Source organism: Rhineura floridana, chromosome 12 (genome assembly GCF_030035675.1).
Source record: "Rhineura floridana isolate rRhiFlo1 chromosome 12, rRhiFlo1.hap2, whole genome shotgun sequence".
NCBI classification, from domain to species: domain Eukaryota; kingdom Metazoa; phylum Chordata; class Lepidosauria; order Squamata; family Rhineuridae; genus Rhineura; species Rhineura floridana.
The window spans coordinates 11097963-11119019 of record NC_084491.1 but is presented as its reverse complement, the minus strand read 5'-3'; the positions used below and the strand labels follow the sequence as shown (position 1 = coordinate 11119019).

At 44.9% G+C, this 21057-nt stretch overlaps 1 protein-coding gene across 5 annotated transcripts in view; it reads left to right on the top strand.

Moving 5' to 3' along the window:
• Positions 1-21057, top strand: part of PLEKHA2 (pleckstrin homology domain containing A2) — a 109941-nt gene that overhangs the window by 44573 nt on the left and 44311 nt on the right. For 4 of the 5 annotated variants that reach the window (XM_061592960.1, XM_061592955.1, XM_061592958.1 and 1 more), the window contains exons 3-5: positions 3440-3496; positions 7316-7364; positions 14755-14852. In XM_061592960.1, the coding sequence (XP_061448944.1) occupies positions 3440-3496; positions 7316-7364; positions 14755-14852 (204 nt within the window). The remainder of the gene's footprint in view (positions 1-3439; positions 3497-7315; positions 7365-14754; positions 14853-21057) is intronic. The other variant, XM_061592959.1, reaches the window with a different exon arrangement.

The following is a 21057-nucleotide window of genomic DNA, read 5'->3' as shown; positions in this document are numbered from 1 at the left end:
CAGTGCATGGGGAAATTGTATTTATTTATTTATTTATTGCATTTATATACCGCCTCATAGCCGAAGCTCTCTGGGCAGTTTACAACAATAAACAAAAGGTTATCAGAAAACAATACATACATATTTTTATTTTATCTCATTGTGTACCTTTTTTAGTACTTTTTTGAGCCAAGAACTATATCACAAAATTCAGAGAACTACAAAATCAAAAGGATGATTACGCAGAAATTGCATTCCTCAAGCATTCCTAGTAGGATTGTCTGTTGTTAGCTGGTTGTCATGGTGCAGCGTGGAACCTCTTTCTGCACCCAGCATGGCCTGATCTAAGTAAGGCTAAAATTCTAGATGCACTTACATTGAAAGGGACTTGCTTTTGAGTAGATGTTCATAGGATTTTGCTGCATATTTGCATAACACAGACTGCACTCTAAATATTGTTACAGAGTTTCTATTTATAAAAAATATTTATATACCGCTCTATTCATTAAAAAATAAAACCAGTTTACAATCATATGCATACATACACATACAGAAAAACCATGTAAAAACTACAGCCCACCATAAATATGGCCACCTTCCAGCTGAGAAACCAAACCAAAACAATAGAGACATTCTACCCCATCTCTCACCTTGGGTATGAAGAGCCACTATTTTACCCATGTCTTACACCCAGAGGTTATTAATTGTTTGTTATGAACACAGTCTCTCACACTGGGCACCACAAAAAGCATAAAACCTGTGTATGTCATGCATCCACCCTCTCACATACCCCAAATACATGCCACATACAATAAACAAATCTCATATAGTGCCAACAGGTGGAGAGAAGAAAAAACAAAGTAGGGTTGCCTCCCTTTGGTGACACCACTTTGGGTCAGTCTGCCAGACAGCAGCCCACCATGTCAAGCAAACCTCTGCTTTTTGGCTCTGTTACTGTGAGTTGTAAATTAGCTACAGTTGCAGAGTCCTCAAGTGTCACTGCTCTCAGCTCCTGGGCTGTCTTGCCTGATGGTGAGAAGCTTGCCTGATGGTAGATGGCAATTGGATACAGGTGCAAGGTTCACAGGAAAAATGGGGGGCAGCTGTAGGTGTTTAGAGGTGTTTCAAACATTTCCTTCTGTCTTTCTCTCTCATTCACCTCACCGCCACAAGCAGCAATCTCTTGGCATCCTGCTGGATCAGGCCAAAGGTCCATCTAGTTCAGCACTCTTTTTCTCACAGTGGCCAACCAGATGCCCATGGGAAGCCCCTCCTCCTTTGTTCATTGAGTTCTTTTGCTGTACATCCAGCCTGAAGAAGAGTTCTGGGGAACTGGGAAGCTTGCTCCCATTTGTGACATTTACTTTGTGACATTTCAGTTGATACTAATAAATGTACTGATTGCCCAGGTGCAAATTTTTTATTTTCCCCCCTTCCCGTTTATTCCTCTCCACTCATAAACATGCACTGCATGAGCAGATAAAGTCCACCTAAAGTACTCCTTAACTAATTGTGATTTTGAGAAGGAAAAGGATGATATTATTGCACAAGACCTTGTTTGTACATGCTCATAGTTGTGGTTGCCAGCAACCTCTGGGATTGTTCCCACATTGCTCAGGTAAGTTGGCAAAGGCTGGTCTACACCTTCTGCGCCCAGTTATTGTTGTTATGTGCCTTCAAGTCGATTTTGACTTATGGCGACCCTATGAATCAGCGACCTCCAATAACATCTGTTGTAAACCACCCTGTTCAGATCTTGTAAGTTCAGGTCTATGGCTTCCTTTCAATCCATCTCATATTTGGTCTTCCTCTTTTTCTACTCGCTTCTGCTTTCCCCAGCCTTATTGTCTTTTCTAGTGAATCATGTCTACTCATTATGTGCCCAAAGTATGATAACCTCAGTTTCATCATTTTAGCTTCTAGTAATAGTTCTGGTTTAATTTGTTCTAACACCCAATTATTTGTCTTTTTTGCAGTCCATGGTATGCACAAAGCTCTCCTCCAACACCACATTTCAAATGAGTTGATTTTTCTCTCATCCGCTTTTTTCACTGTCCAACTTTCACATCCATACATAGATATCAGGAATACCATGGTCTGAATGATCCTGACTTTAGTGTACAGAGTTATATTTTTTAAAAAGTCACATAGTTGCCAACCATGCTAGCATAGGGTTGTGAAACCCCAAATACCTCCCCCCCCCAGTGTTTTTTCCTGGGGTCTTTGCATCTCTCTGCTAGCAGAACCACCTCGTTTGATAACATGGTTGCTAATTTGTGATTGGCTTATGCACAGTGTGGAGAAAATGGATAGAGAGAAGATCCCCCCCTTGCTCATAGTCCTAGAACAAGGGATCATCCAATAAAGCTGAATGGTGACAGATTCAGGACAGCGCCTAGCGATGATGATGATGATGATGATGTTGATTGTTATTGTTATTATTATTATATCCCGCCCTTCTTCCCAGCAGGAGCCTTTTTCATACAGCGCATAGCTAAACTATGAAATTTGCTACCCCAAGATGTAATGATGGCCATCAACTTGCATGGCTTTAGAGTGGGTTTCGATAAATTCATGGAGGATAATGCTTAATGCTGTCAGTGGCTACTAGCCATGATGGCTATGTACTTTCTCCCCTGTTGGAGGCAGTATGCCAGTTGCTGGGAACTGCAAGTGGGGAGAGTGCTGTTGCATTGAGGTCCTGCTTGCGGGCTTCCCATTGGGGCATCTGGTTGGCCACTGTAAAAACACAATGCTGAACTAGATGGACCCTTGGCCTGATCCAGCAGGGCTGTCCTTGTGTTCTTAATGTGGTATATAAATGCTCCTTCTGCCCTAACCCTTATGTGTGGAAGAATTAGACAAAAAATGGGCAACAAAGCTGATCGTGGGCTGCATTCATCTGTGTTCAGCCATGAAACATAATGGGTGATGCTGGGCCAGGTAGTTTCTCTCAGCCTGATGTACCTCACAGGGTAGTGGGGAGGATCCTATGTGGGGCACCATGAATTCCTTGGAGGAAGGATGAGGTATAGATAAAGGAAGGAAGGAAGGCCATGCTCCAGGGAAGCTAGTCACTGAGCCACATCCTTCAGACCTGCCTTCCTCAACCTAGTGCCCTTCAAATGTTGTTGGACTCCCATCAGCCCCAGCCAGCAAGACCAATGGTCAGAGATCTGGGGGGCACCAGGCTGGAGAAGCCTGCTCCACAAGCTTGATTTTAGCATCTTTATCAGTAGGTGCCACTAATTCTAAATAACCAAGATGAGGATTCAACACATTTGTCCCAGGCTGTGGTCTGAAGGCACATAAGCTAAGCAGGGTTAGGTCTGGTCAGTGCCTGGATGGGAGACCGCCTGGGAACCATATGTAAGCCACCTTGGGTTTCTGTCATAAATGTAATAAATAAATAAATTTGTTGGTTGCTTCTTGATTGATTTTTTTAAAAAAACAATTTCAGAACTTGGCTGTAGGGGCAAAAGCAGTTGGATCTTTGCAGCTGACCTATATCTCTAAGGTAAGAACAGTTGCCAAGAAATTGGCTGGCCCCAATGCTCTTCTCCAATTCTCAGAGTGGTTTAACAGTCTGCATCTGTGTTGGAATAGTTTTTAAGATGTTTTTACATATATATTAAAAAAGATGTTTTTAAAAAAGATGTTTTGTTTTTATGATGTTTTAAAGATGTTTTTAGTGTTCTGTTGTTTCTTTGCTGCCCTGGGCTCTTTTGGGTGAGGAAGGGCGGGATAGAAATTTAATAAATAAATAAATAATCAATCCCTCTTCCCAGAGAACTCTGGGGACTGTAGCTCTGCGAGGGGAATCAGGGTCTCCTAACAACTCTCATCACCCTTTGCAAACTACACTTCCCAGGATTCTTTGGGGGAAGCCCATGACTGTTATAAATAATAGTGAAATAAATGAATAGTGTGGATTTGATCTCAGTAAAGGCAGCCTCCTATTATAAGCCCCCTTGGCATGGATAGTGTCCTTTCCTTTTTGCTTTGTAGGGCTTTGCACACACCAGTGCTGCTGAGTTGGCATTCAGCAGCAGTAGTAAAGGTATCCATAGCTGGACATAAAATGCCACCTCTGTCATGGGGGAAAAACCTGTTGTCGGTTGCCCAGCAGTGATCACAAATCCTTTTCACACTGGCATCAGTTGAGGGGGAAGTATCATTTTTCAGAAGAAAGAGAAAGCTCTTACCTAATGTGGAGGAAAAAGGCAGAGTTATGCGCTGCTGCAGGAGTGGAATCTGGCTCTGTGCCACTTGGGCACCAGGGCCAGTTGCAAAGTGTGGCATTTCTAAAATGTCAGCTTTATCCATTTATTAAAGCCAAGTTTCTAGTCCAAGGGTGACAAAAACTGAGGGAGGCTATCCTCAGGCACTCAACAGGAGGAGGACATGTTGCTATCTTGCAGCTGTTAAAGGCCAGGAAAAAATTGTCTGTGAGGATCAGAAGGTCATTGCATCCCCTTGTCTTTGCAGCTGTTCCTCAGAGTGCAACTGAGATCTCTTCCTTCCCTGCACATTAGAGCACTGGGCTCATCAGGGCTCTTCTGCCTATGTGCATCATGCTGGGGATGCAAATTGCCCACTCATTGGATGACCCACATCTGTAGACAAAGTATTGATGGGCGTCTGGTTTGACTTGTGTACATAATATGTATGAAGAATCATAAGGGATTTAAGAAAAGTCAAGGTTGGACAATGATACAGGATAAGTTTCTCATAAGGGTTCGCTCCATCCCTCCTGCCGCCCATTCACCACTGAGTTACCGCTGCCTTATACCGAATCAGACCATTGGTCCGTCTAGCTCAGTACAATCTACACTGACTGGCAGCTGCTGTCCAGGCATTTCAGGCAGGGATCTTTTTCCCAGTCATACCTGGAGATGCTGAGGTTGAATCTGAGACTTTCCGCATGCAAGGCAGATGCTTTACCACTGAGCTATGGCCCCTTCCTGTGCTCAGATAAAGCTGTCTCCTAAAGTAGCTCACAGCAGTTTAAAATTTATCACTGGTACACAGTTCTGCTAGAAGGTGCTGCACGTAAATGAAAATAATAGACACACAGGCCTTGTTCTCAGGATTGCAGAATAAAAGACAAAGCACACTAGAGCTCATTTTGAGGATGCCAGGCTTAGCAGCCAGTTGGATCCCATTGAGGCCAGGCTGATTTTCTCTTTGCTGGTGTTCTTGCTTGGGTTGCAGTTACCCAACAGTCCAAGGATGGGGAGCCTGTGGTCCTCTAGATGATGCTGACTACAACTCCTATCATCCTTGACCATTGGCCATGCTGGCTGGGGCTAATGAGAGATGGAGTCCAACATCCAGTGAAGACCTATGGGTTACCCATCCACTTCTGCGTTAGTCCTCTGGCTGGTGACAGAGGTCCAAAGAGACCGCCCCCTTGTGAGTGAGGCCCCAGGGCAATTGGCACTTCTTCCTGGAGAGCAGGGGTGGAGAACTGAGTTCAGATAGCGAGCCAGATCTTCATCTCCCGCTCCCTCTTGGGGGTTCAGTTTGACAAGTAGTGAGGACCACCCACCTGGCAATCACCTGATGTCACAGGTACATCAGGTGACCTGCTTTTGCCTGTGCATTGTACACAGGGCTTTCTAGGTGCCAGCAATCAGCAGGCAATACCTGCAAACTTGCTTTGGACCAGTCATGTCTTTACCTGCTCCACACCTGACATCATTTATGACATCAGGTGTAGGGTAGGTGGGCATGGCAGGGCCCACCCCTGCTGTGGGGAGAAGGAAAGCAAACTTCTGGCACCTGCTCCATCTTTGGCTGATGGGAGAGGCCAGGTAGGTTAATCTTTCTCTTTCCATGGTGTGGTTCCTGGGATGGAGAACGTGTAACCTCCTAGTGGCTCTTGTTCTCCTGGCCAGCATCAGAGGCCAGAGGATTCTTGGTATTTTTTCCTCTGAAGGAATGGAAGCTTGGGGCAACTGACGATGGCTGGCAGGTGGTTTCCTTTGGGGGTAGGAGTGAGGAAGAGAGAGAGAGAAAAGGAATGCCAGCCCTTTAACTCATTTTAAGTTAAAGATAAGACTGGAGTGTCACTTTGGTGTAGCGGTCGGAGTGTTGGCCTAGGACTGAGCAAAACCAAGTTCAAATCCCCACCCAGCCATGATGCTTCCTGGGTGACTTCCGCCCATTCGCTCTTAGATAAGAAGTGGGAATTGGATGGGAAGAAGGTGCTAGGTCACCTTTTTTGCCTAGTTAATGATCTGCAAATCCACTTAACTTTATCTTCTCATCTATACACTGTTCTAATTACAGTGTTAAGGGGCAGATGTTGAACTGGATGGAACAGCTATCAGCTGTATGTGCCAGTCAGCAGCAGTGTATAGGTTAGACAAAACTTTATCTCTTCTTGGTGAATGAGCAATTGTGGTTGGGATTTTGGAAGCAGCAGAGTTGAGTGCAGACCCTAGATTTTGTACAGCATTGCTCCCCCTTCCTTGTATGGCTATTTTTTTTTCCTGATAGGGCTCGTGTGCCTTTTAAAATAGGGATGGGAAACGTGAGGCCTGGATGTAGCCCTGGAGGCTTCTCTGTCTGTCCCTTCAGACTCTCACTGCATGCTCCTCACCAGCCATGCTTTTTCTTGAGCACTTTTCCTGGCTTGAATGTGTCCTTAACCTATAATAATGCCTCTTGCCTGGCTGGCTGGCTGGATGATGGGGAGGTATGTGAATGAATGAATGAATGAATGAATGAAACTTTATTTTTACCCCACCCTTTTTCCAAACTGGAACTCAGGGCGGCTTACAAATAAAACTACATGTAGTTAAAAACATACAAAAATATACAATTAAGATACAATTAAACTATACGCAACCTTAAAACCACGAAACAGGCACTTAAAATACTAAAAAACAATTTAAAATAATATAAATAACAGAATGAATGAAATGTGTATAGAAACATCTGCTTTTGCATGGCTGGAATGTAGCCTGCTATATAAAGGTAACGGTCACATCCATTGCTCCACTCACTTTTGCCTCTGGCCACACCCATCAGTGGCATGTAGCCCTCAGAAGGTTGCTTGGAAAGGAATGTGGCCCTTGACCTGGAAAAGGTTCCCTGCCCCTGCTTTTAAAATGGTGTGATAGGAAAGGCTTTACCTGTTAGATTTCTGCCTGTCATGTCTATGTCTGAGAAAAGGTTCCAGCTGCTAAGAGTTTGCCTGCTATACATCTAAAGGCACAAGAAACCTGCCAGTCTCCCTGAAAAAAACTTGGCAGCTTATCTCAACAATAACAAAATTACTCAGGGCTGCATCATCTACCATCTTATTGCCATCACTCTTTCCTTGCAGGTCAGCGTGGCTCCCCCAAAACAAAAGCCAAAAACACCTTTCTGTTTTGGTAAGTAGAAACTACTGTGAGTGGGAGAGGGAAAATCTTGTTCACACATGCATGTATGTCATGTGATTAATGTTACACTTGAAAACTAGCAGCTACGTATGAACTGACTCCTTTGGAAAATACAAAGCAATGCTGAATGTGTTATGTGTGGCTTTTTAATATGTATGGCTCATGAGTCATAGAATCATAGAATTGGAAGGGGCCTTGTAGGCCATCGAGTCCAACCCCCTGCTCACAGCAGGAAATCCACAGCTAGAGCATCTCCCGCAGATAGCTGTCCAGCCTCTGCTTGAATACATCCAGCGAAGGGGATCCCACCACCTTCCTACGCAGTCGGTTCCATTGCCGAACTGCCCTTACTGTCAGGAAGTTCCTTCTAATGTCCAATCTGAATCTACACTCCTGCAACTTAAAACCATTAGACCTAGTCCTACTCTCTGGGGCAGCAGAGAACAAATCTGTACCCTCCTCTATGTGACAGCCCTTCAGGTACTTAAAGAGTGCAATCATGTCACCCCTCAGCCTTCTCTTCACCAGACTGAACATGCCAAGTTCCTTCAACCTTTCCTCATAAGACTTGTTCTCCATACCGGCTATCATCCTCGTCGCCCTCTTCTGAACCCGCTCCAACTTGTCTATATCTTTCTTAAAATGAAGCACCCAGAACTGAACGCAGTATTCCAGATGAGGCCTGACTAATGCAGAATATAGTGGGACTATTACTTCCCTCGACCTGGAAACTATAGTTCTGTTTATGCAGCCCAAAACCACGTTTGCCTTTTTTGCCGCATGTTGCTTGCAGCCATCAGATGATGGGCGTGGATGTATTGAATTGTCTTTCTTAAGTTGGACATCAATGGTGCTGTAATAATAATTAAGTTGCTTTGTTCAAGTGTCCACAAAAGCATTCTGATTCTATTTCCTGGTTGCAGAGGAGAACTATCACTATGCCAGTTAGATAGCATAGGTAGAATGTCGGGCTGCATTCTGAATAGGCTTTTATCCTGCATTCAAATCACTGAGACTTTAGACTTTGTAAAATAAGAAAGCTACTTTATTTATAGATGTACATAGTTGATAGGAAAAGCATAACTAGTTCTAGGTAACTAACTAAGTTGGAGGCACAATAACCAGCAATGCTCGTTGGCCCCATGCTAAAGGACAGGAACAAAGACAAAATTTCTCCTCTCCTTTGGCTGGATGGGGAAGGAAGGATGGAAGTGAGGCCAGCTCCCTGAGAATATCGGTTTACAATGGAAGGAAGATGGGCAGAGTAACACAGGAAAAAAAGGATAGGCAGTCTAGCTAGCTGGAGGACCCCCTCTCTATCTCTCCTTTAGTATGCAAAGAGAACTCAGACAGTTGTTCTTGTCACACTTCCTACCAAAAAAACCCACAACCTTTTAAAATACCAAAACAGCCCAATGAACACTGAGCTTGCTCAGTAACCACAGAATGTGGAGTGTCAAGTTGAAAAGTAAAACAGAAAACCTGGGATGGCGAGAGGATGGAATGGTCTACTTGGGACTGTAACTTGGGATGGAGAACGTGTGGCCCTCCAGATGACGCTGAACTACAACTCCCATTATCTTTGACCTTTGGCCATGCTGGCTTACGCTGATGGGACTTTAGTCCAACAATACCTTGAGGTATGCAGGTTCACTACCTCTGTCCTAAAAGTTTATACTCTCCTGAAGGAGGATGCAGCTGGTTGGCTGGCCGGAACCCTGAACAGGAGGTGAGGTTATATTGCAACATTTGCTAGATAGGGCTGGAGGACATTCCTGATTTGGGATCGCTCCATCTACTGGTCATGACAGGCAGGGTCTAGAAACTTCTTAGTCTCCTCTCCTGGGGGAGGAGTCATCCTGCTCTCCAGACCGGCCCTCCCTGCGGCCTGTGAAGGTTGGGTCTTTTCTTCTCTCTGCTCAGAACTTCCTTTTACTTCTGTGTTTTTTTTGCTGTTTTTTCCATTTTTTCTGCTTTTTGTCGTTCTTCTCTCCTTAATGTCAGCTATTTCTCTCTTCTGTCTCCATCCTTTACTGTTTTCTCCCCCCCGCCTGCCTTCACATCATGGGTCTGGGGGCTTGGGAGGATTGTTCAGTCCACACTCATGCTGAGCAAGATCGCAGGATCCGGCTCCCCCCTCCCCTTTCTGAGGAGAAGAACCAGTGAGGTGTGCTTCCTGGGGGTATCTACCCCAAAATCTTATTGTGCATGGCAGCAGGGGGTTGAGCGGCGCCTGCTACGGCGGTTTGCCATTGCAGCAGTTTCCCGCACTTTTTTCCTAAGTGCAGAACAGCTGCGGCTGCCACTTTATGGCTTTGCCTGCCTCTTCCTCGTTCTCCCCCAAGACTTCTGTTACACGGGAGATGTGATGGATTCTCGAGAGCTGCCAGCGCAGGGCTCAACAAGCTATCAGCCTGCGCTCTACCCAACCCCAAGCGGGGGCAGTGGGGGGGGGTGAGTATTCCTGCTGAAGGTATGGACGTTCCACCCCTCCCATTCTCAGTTTCTTAAGTTCTTGTCTGGCATCAAGGAGCTTATCTTTGTTGAAATCAGGGGCCCCATTTACCATGCCCTTAAAAGTAAGCAGGACAGGCCCTCAAGTAGGTGATCCCATAAAGGAAAACAGAGGCGCAGATATCACTCCAGAGACTCACGCAGGGAGAGGTGATACAGCAGTTTGCCATAGCAATACAGCTATACCAGATCCCCCTCTCATTGTACCCTAGCCATCAGCTGGGGTGGCACACACCCCGACATCAACCTGGGTGTCCTACTCCTATTCCCTGTCATATTGTGCAGGACGGGGGTTCAGACAGCGCCCATGGCGGGAGACAAGTATCTCACTGGTAAAGTGCGCTATGAGTCAACAGGACTGATCAGACACCCAGACACACTCATACCCTGCACCCACTATGGTCCAGGGGTTGCAGGTACAAGGACAGTTGCCCAAGCAGGTCTATGGCCAACAGGGGGCATTGTCTGATTTGGATGATCCAAGTGGGTTCTCTTCACAATGTTTTTGAATTGGTCTAGCTTCCCTGGTTTCTGCCTTGATGGTTGATGTGAGGCCCCTTTACCCAGAGGTTGTCAGCTGGAACAAAGGGTGCCTATCAAGATTTTTGGGGGGATTGGGGATGCCTAAGCTTAGGTGACAAGCTATTCCCACTTCCCTGTGTTCTAGCCCTGACACCAGGTGCTTAGGGGGGCAGTGCATACATGTAGTGTACTCCCTGGAGAAAGTGTGTTCCTTCTATGTGGAAGGGTTACACAAAGTCTCCTAGTCAACCTTCCGGGTGGCTATGTCTGTTCCCTCCTCCCTCAGAAACATAAGGGGTGAAATAATCTGGGAAGAAACCTTATGTATTTCAGGTTTGTTCCTGTGGAAACGTTAGATTTTCCTCCTCAGAACAGACAGGGACATGTGTAATCTGGGCTGAGACATTTAGAGAGGTGATTCTCTCAAAGGCCTGAAATGGTAGGCCCAGGGAACGTTGCTGGGACAACAGAGGAGCTTGTTAGCTCCTCTAGGGAGCCACAGCCAGAAAGCATATATATGGAAAGCCTCAAAGCCTTTCTTGAGGCCTCAAAAGGTTATTACACCCCCTCCCCCCAGGAGAAGGCCCACAACCCTTACATGTGGTAGTATTTGCAAGAACAGTTGTCTTACCTCTATAGCCACAGTTTGGAATAAATTCAGATAATTACCTTATGAAGAGCCAGTGGGGTGTAGGCCAGTCACTGCCTGCCAGCCTCAGAGGAAGGCAATGGTGGGCCTCCTCTGAGTGCCACTTGCCATGAGGCCTTACTCATGGGGTCGTCATGGGTCGGAATCAACTTGAAAGCAACCCCCTTCGACCTTAGGAACCCTTGTGGAGCCTGAGCGCACCCCCCAGAGGATGGTGGTTAAGTGTCCTGGTGGATGAAACTGAAAGATGGGCTTGTCTCTTTTTCTGGTTTCATGAGGCTATATCCCTAGACATTGAAAAAGTTCCACTTGCCTCTGTGTTGTCAGGGTTTCAGTATACTGGCTTATGGTATACACAGCTTCAGAAAAGCTCAGTTTCTATACCATAGGTGTAACGGCCTGCACATAATGGCCCCTTCAACCTCAGAGACTATTCTGGTTTTTCTGTCTGAGCCTTGGCAGTTCAGTATTAATTAAAATGTACGTTTTCAATGATAGCCAGTGTGGGACAGTGGCTGGAGTGTTTGGCTATGACATGGAAGCCCATGGTTCACATCCCCACATGGCCATGGGGATCATGGGGTGACCTTGGGCCAGTCGCTGCCTCTCAGCCTTGGAGGAGGGTGGTGGTGGGCCACCTCTGAGTAGCGCTTACCACAGAAACCCTATGAACTCAACCAAAGGTTTCATGGGGTCACTATAAGTCGGAACCGGCTTGGAGGCAGTCCACTTCCTTTTATGTGTTAAACGTAACATAAATTTCTTTATTCCTCTCTTTCATAGATAATCCCTGTCCGAGGATTGTTTTAATAGAATCAGGGAGCAGAACATGCTTGCCTCTATATTGTCTAATCAAGAGGAAAAGCAGCCCCTATCTCTCTACTCTTTTATGTCCCTTTAATCACAGTTTGATTATGGGGATGGTTGGCTCTGCACAGTTCTATGTGACATTGCCAGTATCTGCCACCACACACAAGTGTGAGAAGCTGCATCTAGCTGCAGAAGCTTTTGCCTCAGAGTTTGGTATAAGGTCAAATCATTCTGTCATATAAATAATGACCTTTACAAGTGTTCTTTGGGCATGCTCTTTCTCACTTAATCGGAGGGGGGTGTCGGGCTATAATTTGATGGGTGAATCTCGTCCCCCAGTCCTTTCAGTAGCTTCTGCTTCCATTCCAAGATCCCACTCCAGAAAAGGGAAGAATTAAGACGTCCATTCCAGACATGCCTTAGAGGGAGCTATAGTGGTAGTTGTTGCTCTCCAATTAATGGAGTGTACGATGGACAGCTTGGTGGCTGAGCGGATCGGGTCGAGGGACAAGGTTTTTTCAGGGAAAGTCCTGGATATATTATTGGCCTCACGTAAACAGTCAACCAATAGGGGTTTCTCTCCCACCTGGAGGGTATTTTTGAGCTGGTGCTCAAAAATCTGGGTGGATCCATTGTCCTGAACCGTTCAGGCCTTCCTGGATTTTTTACACTCAGGTTTGGACCAAGGGTTCAGTGCAGCCATCTTCAGGTGCCAAGCACCTTCCCTCAGTAGTATGTCCTCTAGTTTGGGGGGTTCCCTGTTGTCTTCAAACCGCTTGCTCTAAGCGTTTCCTTAAAGGGGTGGTTCTCGTTTCTCCACGGACAGTTCACAGATTTTCAACCTGGAACCTAAACTGGATGTTGTTGGCACTAGCAGGCTCACTCTTAGACCCTGTGGCCACCTGCCTTCTGAACCCCTAGTCTTAAATGACAGTATTGTGGTGGCCACCACATCAGTTTTTTATAGGTCTCAGGAAATGGACTTACCGTCTTTTCCGACAATCTCCTTCCTACACTCAGGAGCATAGGTGGCACCTATTGGACATTATTTATTTATTTATTTATTTATTTCATTTGTATACCGCCCCATAGCCTAAGCTCTCTGGACATTGGGGGTGCTACACACTGGAGTTTAGACATCCCGAATCATCATTTGTATCTTTCCTGGGGTACTCTTAAGAGAAAGAAGGTGTTTACCTCTTCCATCTCTCTCTGGTTCAGGGCAGCCATAGCTCAGGCCTAAGAGGCTTGGGTAAGGACCCTGCAGCACATTCTGTTTGAGTGCACATTCTGTTAGAGGGGCGGCTGCCTCTGCATCACACAAGGGCGGTTTCCCAATCATGGACATCTGCTGGGGGACATGTGGGCCTCTCCACACACCCTCATCAGATATGATAAAATAGATTTCTGTTCCCTAGCCGATGCCATGTTTGGTAGCAAGGCATTCCAAAAGGGGCTAAATCACTAGTTTCACACAGAGGAAGCCCACCCTGGGGATGTGGATACTGCTATGTTATATCCCTAATCAGGAATGTCCTCCAGCCCTATCTAGCAAAAATGGAAATTTTACTTACTGTGAATTCTATTTGTAGATCGGGCTGGAGGACATTCCACCCACCTCTCTTTCCTCTGCTATGGCCTTCTGGAGCGAGGGTTTGGGAGCTTGAAGCATTCTGCTAGCGTCTTACATTTTCACACGATGTCTAGTACTGCGTGTATCTCATTTTGTGGGAAGTTTTTCTCCAGTTGTCTGTTTTGTCTCTGGTTATTACCTTTTTCTAGTTACTACTTTGTACAGGTGTCTGTTTAATAAACGTCTGCATGGTTGGCGTTGATGGGGTCGAGGAGTTCCTGCTCTGTCAGCTCGGTCTGGAGAGCGGGATGACTCTTCCCCCAGGAGAGGAGACTAAGAAGTTTCTAGACCCTGCCTGTCACAACCAGTAGGAGGAGCCATCCCTAATCAGGAATGTCCTCCAACCCTATCTACAAATAGAAATTCACAGTAAGTAAAATTTCCATTTTTTATAGCGGGTCCCACTTGTAGAATATATGAACCCAACCATAAAATCCAAAGCAAGAGCTTTAACGCTAAATTCATTTTCAAATTCTCTGGTTTAAACTTCCATTCAAACATAACTGCTAAGGGCAGTGACTAGATCTGAGTCAGTGACCAGATCTAAATCTTTAGATTCTGAGTGGGCAGATGCACTCCAGAAAAGAATAATTTTTACCAATTGAGAGAAGGTGAAATGAGAGCTGTCCAGGTGACCCTCACTGTCGCATCCCCACCGTACATTTAAAGCACAGAGCTTCCCCCAAAGAATCCTAGGAATTGTGTTTTACCCCTCAATTTTCCATAATTTTAAATTTTAAATTTTACGTCATTATTTTAAATTTAATTTTCATTTATTTTAATTTTAATCTTTTGTCTTAATTTTGTTTTTAAAAATGTTTTCTATTGTATTGTACTCATACCCACATGTATTTTAATCTGTTTTTACCCTGTTGTACACCGCCCTGAGAGCTTGTTGCTATAGGGCGGTCTAAAAATGTAATAAAATAAATAAATAAATAAATTTTCAGCACTCTTTAAAAAGTACAGTTCCCAAGCTGGGGATGCTTTAAATGTATAGATGTAGCCAAGGTGTTCTATGCCTGGGATGCCACCATGGAGATGCCCCTAGATCTTGCAGTCATCCACTGGACCCAGATGGCAGAGGCCTTTGAACAGGATCTATTCAGAGGATCTCAGCTTGTGGCAGGAAGGGTGGGGGAGATAACAGGAGAAAGGGGTTCCTTCCAAAAGCTGAAAGGTTGCTGCAGAGATCAAACATGCTTATTACCTTGAATGATGCTAAACTCTGACACTGATTTCTGTGTCCGCAGTTATTAATGCATTGTCCCAGCGCTATGTCTTGCAAGCCAATGACCAAAATGATCTGCAGGATTGGGTGGAAGCGCTAAATCGGGCCAGCAAGATTACGGTAGGTTTGCACTGTGTGCAGCTTCCAACCTTCATGGGAAGAAGTCAAGCAAAGCTCCTTTGGGCATCATTAGGTGGCTTTTTATATTTGATGGGAAAGAAGGGGGCATTTTGGTTTCCCTTGATTCAAGCTTTTATTTGGATAGATCTTTTTTCATTGGTTTTTTTATAACAAATTTAACAAAGAAAAACAGAAAAAAGTGAGAGAAGGGAAAAAAATCAGACCATATTTAAAATGTGCTCCTTTTGGAGGATGCGCAGGATACAAATTTAATAAATAAATAATAAAAATACAACAACCGTTGATATATTCATCTTTATTTAAACATTTAAATCAGTATATGCCGTCCAGATGTCCAGACAAGTATCCACACGAAGTTGATGTTTTTAAGAAATATATACAATATAACAAGGGCAATAGGGTCCTCAGACCATTGTGTAATAGAGCGTGGGTGTTTATACTTCCAGGCTCAAACAATAAGTCTCTTGGCAACCATAGAGCTTCAAAAAAATTCAATTTGGTCAACCTGCCATTAATCCCCTTACTATTTTATTTATTATTTGATTCATATCCCACCCTTCCTCCCAGCAGGAGCCCAGGGCAGCAAACAAAAGCATTAAAAACTTTAAAACACATTAAAACAAAACATCTTTAAAAACGTTTCTTAAAGAAAGCTTTCAAAACATTGTCTAAGATTCAAAACATTTTCTAAAAAAGAAGGTTTAAAAACATATTAAAAAGCAATTCTGACACAGACGCATGGACTAGGTCTCAACTTAAAAGGCTTGTTGAAAGAGGAAGGTCTTCAATAGGCGCCGAAAAGATAACAGAGGTGGCGTCTGTCTAATATTTAAGGGGAGGGAATTCCACAGGGCAGGTGCCACCACACTAAAGGTCCTTTTCCTATGTTGTGCAGAATGGACCTCCTGATAAGATGGTGTCTGCAGGAGGCCCTCACCTGCAGACCACAGTGATCGACTGGGTATATAAGGGATAAGACAAGTCTTTCAGGTATCCTGGTTCCAAACTGTATAGGGCTTCGTACACCAAAACTAGAAACTTGAACTTGGCCCAGTAGCAAATGGGCAGCCAGTGCAATTCTTTCAGCAGCGGGGTGACATGCTGACGATACCCTGCCCCAGTGAACAGTCTCACCACTGCGTTTTGCACCAGCTGCAACTTCCGAACCAACCTCAAGGGCACCTCCACATAGAGTGCATTACAGTAATCCAACCTGGAGGTTACCAGTGAATGGACAACAGTGCTCAGGCTATCCTGGTCCAGAAACAGCCACAGCTGTCTTACCAGCCGAAGCTGGTAAAAGGCACTCCTAGCCACTGAGGTCACCTGGGGCTCTAGCGACAAAGATGGATCCAGGAGCACCCCCAGACTGCTCTTTCAGAGGGAGCATGACCCCATCCAAAGCAGGCAACTGACCAATTATCCAAACTCAGAAAACACCAACCCACAGCGCCTCTGTCTTGCTAGAATCCAGTCCACCACCGAGTCCAGACAGCGGTCCAGGACTTGCACGGTCTCTCCTGATTCAGATGTTACAGAGAAATAGAGCTGGGTATCGTCAGCATACTTACTGACATCTCACCCCAAATTTTCTGATGACTGTTCCGAAGGGCTTCATATAGATGTTAAACAGCATGGGGGACAAGATGGTACCCTGCAGCACCCAACAGCACAACTACCAAGGGGCTGAAAGACAGTCACCCAATGCTATTCTCTGAGAATGACCTTGGAGATAGGATCGCAACCACTGTAAAACACTGCCTCCAATACCCATCTCACCAAGTAGGCCCAGAAGGATACCACGGTCAATGGTATCAAAAGCGACTGAGAGATCAAGTAAGAATAATAGGATTGTACTCCCCCTGTCCTTCTCCCGATAAAGGTCCATCAGGGTGACCAAGGCCAATTCAGTCCCATAACCAGGCCTGAACCCAGACTGGAACAGGTCAAGATAATCTGTTTCATCCAAGAGTACTTGCAATTGTTAATTGTTGTAAACCGCCCAGAGAGCGTCAGCTGTGGGGCGGTATACAAATGTAATAAATAAATAATAAATTGCTGCACCACAACCCTCTCAATCACCTTCGTTAAAAAGGGGGTATTTGCGACCGGTTGGTAGTTGTCACAAACCAATGGGTCGAGGGTGGGCTTTTTCAGGAGTGATCAGATCACTACCTCTTTCAAGGCAGCTGGAACCACATCCTCCTGCAATGATGCATTGACCACACCATGGATCCACTTGGTGAAACCCCCTCGGCAAGCTTTAATAAGCCAAGAAGGGTAAGGGTCGAGGCGACATGTTGCTGGCTGCATCAACGCAAGCACCTTGTCTACATCATGAGGCCGCATCAACTGAAACCGTTCCCAAGAAGTTGCAGCAGACGTTGCACTGGACACCTCATTGGGGACTACAGTAGATGTGGATGGGGGGGTATCAAGACTGCTATGGAGGCGACCAACTTTACCCTCCAAGTGCCTTGCAAACAATTCACAGTGGGCTTCCGAAGGGTCTAAAACTCCATTTTCTCAAGTTGATGTCAACACTACTACAGAAAATACTACAGGAATATCTGTGAATATCAAGCATTTCGCCAGTACAAAATTGATACACATGACCTTGGTAGACCTTAGGGCTTGTCTTTCATTTCCTTGGGGTTTCCAGTTGAATTATGGGGTTCTCCTGGCCAGAACCTTGAAACAAAATAGAGAAGGCAGGGTCAGTTAATTTAGGAGGAAGGAGAGGGGCTTACAGTTGTGGCACAGGGTGTGCTTTTCTGCCTTTCCTCTTCCCCTGGATTCTTTCACTATTCTTTTGTTAATACTGTGGATCCCCCCCTTTACATTTCCCATCTGGCTTTAAAAAGTAAAGACACCCCCCCCTCCCCGAGCAAAATACACCATCAAACATACAAAAAATGTAATTCTACGTCTTTGGAGATACAGTCCTGATCGCAGGTGTTGCCACCATTCACCATATGCTCAGAGGCACACATTGCCAATTTCTTCCAAGCTACACAGGAAGTAGATTGCACTGTGAAAAACCAACCCAAATTGTGTTTGCATTTTTACAAATTTGTAGGCACAATATCTCAGAGAGGCGGTCAGGTCTCCTGCTCTCCTGGTGCATTCACTATAGCTGTCCAATGTCTCTGCTTTTTAAAGTTTGCTATAAATATCTGTTGGCTTTAGGAACATTCTTAAACCACAAGTGTTTTTGGCCTGTTAGTGAATATCATATAAAAACTGGCTGCTGTGGATACGCCTCCTTTTACATGGTTCATGTTGATTTACAGAATGTGAACAAGCTTGTCCCCATAATTCATGACATGGACACGAGAAACACAAATTTTTCTTCCCAGTAAGACAGAGATGGGGGACCTGGGACTCTCCTGATGCTGTTGGACTCTCACTCCTATCATGCTTGAACATTGCTCATGCTGACTGGGGCTGATAGGAGTTGGAGTCCTACAGTTGTCTGGAGCGACACCAGTTCCCCATTCCTGCTCTAAGGGTTATTTTTTTCAAACAACAACAACAAGCAACTACCCACATTTCTCTGTGTGTGTGCATGATCACCTAGAAGTGGAGGCTGTATGCAAATTTACCTCCCTTGGTAGTTTATTTTCTTTTAACAGTAGAAACATATGTGGGACTTAAAACTTTTCAAACCAAACCTAGGAAACATCTTGCTTTAGAGGCCCTCTCAGATGGATGTATTTCCTTCCCTCAGTGACGGCAGACTCTCGCCACATCAAAAGGAGCCTGTGGGGGAGGATGCCTTGCTGTTCGTAGTGATGGCTGTGTGGCATTTGGGTGTGTGTGTGTGTGTGTGTGTGCTGCAGCTTGTGCCACTACAAACACCTGTGGTTGGAAGATCAAATGTCCCTACCTGCTGTCTTTGACTATGCTCCTGACTGTGTGGCTGTTGTGGGAGCTTGGTTTATATTAGACCGAGTACCAGGCTGCAGCTCGAATGATCTAAGCCAGTGATTTCTTTCCAGCTGTGTTCCTTGGAAACATACCAGTGGCTCCCCAATGGGAAGATCAGCAGGGGTAGAAAGTTCTAAAAGGCAGCTGTTCTACCATTTTTAGATTTTCCTCTGCATTGTGCACCCATAGGGAGAGGATTGGGTGTGTTTGGAAGCCTAAGGGCATCTTTTCATTCTGTGGTGAGCAATGGAGAGGCTCACAGGCCTGGTCAGGATACTTCACATGGACTGAGAGTAGCAGTAGACAGATCTGTCAATTTGTTTCAAATGTCTCCAGTCTTAAATTCAGTTCTCCACATTTCTGCTGCAATTCGTGATTTTTTTTTTAAAAAAAATCCTCTTAAAAATTAATCAGCATTTTAGAGTGCATTTAATCTAATAAGCACATTTTTGTAGGCAGTTTTCCATAATGTATTTGTGTGTGTTATTTTCACAAATATATGCATTTCTATGCACTCTTTCTCCAAATATAATGTATTTTCCATGCTCACTGATTGGCTGGAGAACTACATTGCAAAATTCAGGGAAGCATGGATTTCAAAAAAATAGCTGTGTTTTAGTTTGCATATTAATTCAAGAAGCACAAATTAGGTAGCTTGTTAAAATGCAACAAAATTGAATTTCTCCTCCATCTCTACCTGAGAACACACCTTAAATTGTGACCCAGAGAATCCTTCTGCTTCTGTGGCAGGTGCAAAAGGGGTCCTTCCTGGGCAATCACATTAATGCATTTTGTAGATTACGAATCACTGCTTCTGCAGCAATAGATAAGAACAACGTACTGACTTCAATCAGACCTGCAAGTTACATGGCACACAGTAGCTGTTGAAGCCTATGGGTTGTACTCAAGTAAGTCCTACTCGAAGAAGGCCCATTGAAAGCAATGAACACAACTTAGTCAAGTCCATTAATTTCATTGGGTCTACTTTGAGTAGGGCTAGCATTGAATATCACTCTATGGGTTGTCTCCAATGCTAGTCCTACTCAGAGTAGACCCATTGAAATTAATCATCTTCGGTTGCTTGTGTTCATTAATTTAATGGGTCTGCTCTGAGTAGGGCTAGCATTGGATATATTAGTAAAATAAGGGAGTGTGGTGCTTTGTGTCCTGTCCTTCCTTCTTCCACCCCACCTCATGCTAAAAATTCTCTTCTAAGAACTTTACATCTTATGCAGTAAGCAGTCAACAGGGCATAGTCACATGGCTACCTGACCTCCCATCTCTGGCATTATTGTGGCTTACCTGCAGAGAGAGAAGGGGAGGGGCGAGGTGGCAGCAAGGTTGGCACAGTGAAGATACACCAGCACAGTGTTTCCACTGTACTGAACCTGCTACCGCCTTGCCTTCCCTCTCCTGGGAAGCCACAATGCTGCTTCACCCTGCCAACTGCTACTGATCTTATGTTTCAAACAGAGAGGTAAATGTGTGCACGTGTGTGCATGCCCACGCATACACTTCCTAGCTTCTTTTGTTTGTGCAGTTCTGTACAGTCTCAAAGATTAACGTAAAGTGATTAGTATTTTTTGAAGATGTCTACAGATCGTTTGCAATAACACCCCACATCTATAAATCTGGCATCTCCACCTGAATCAGTTTACCAGCGTGGGCAGGAGAGGTGTTGCTAGAATGCTGAGGAGGAGGAAAGAGTATCGTTTTTGAGGATAACCTGTGTCTTTTCACCTGGATAGGATCCTTCAAAAGCCTCTATTCCCCCAGTATGGTATAGGACAATATTGCTGTTTTAGGGAGCAATCAGTGCCTTTGAGACATGAGCAGTCATTGCACCAGTCCCCACTTTCATACCAGACCTATTTGGATGGCTAGCAACTATCAGCAGTCATTCCACCAATCGCCCTTTTCTTCTCAGATTTATTTGCATGTCTAGCATGTAACACAACCTTGCATTAAGTAAAAAGATAATAGCCACCATGTTTAACAAGTCAAAAAGCAAAGGATCAGCATGAATCCATATGCAGAGGTGAACAAGAATCAACACATCTACTTGGTACCCGTTCCCACCATTTGGAGGGACATCAGAAAAAGGCTGTTGCCTTCATATTCTGCTTGTGGGTTTTCTGGATGTCTCTTGTTGACCGCTATGGGAAAACCAGCCTTGGATTAAATGGCAGCTTCGGTTTGATCCAGCAGGGCTCTTCTTAAAATCTTCTGGGTAGCTCTTTGTACAGAGAGAGCC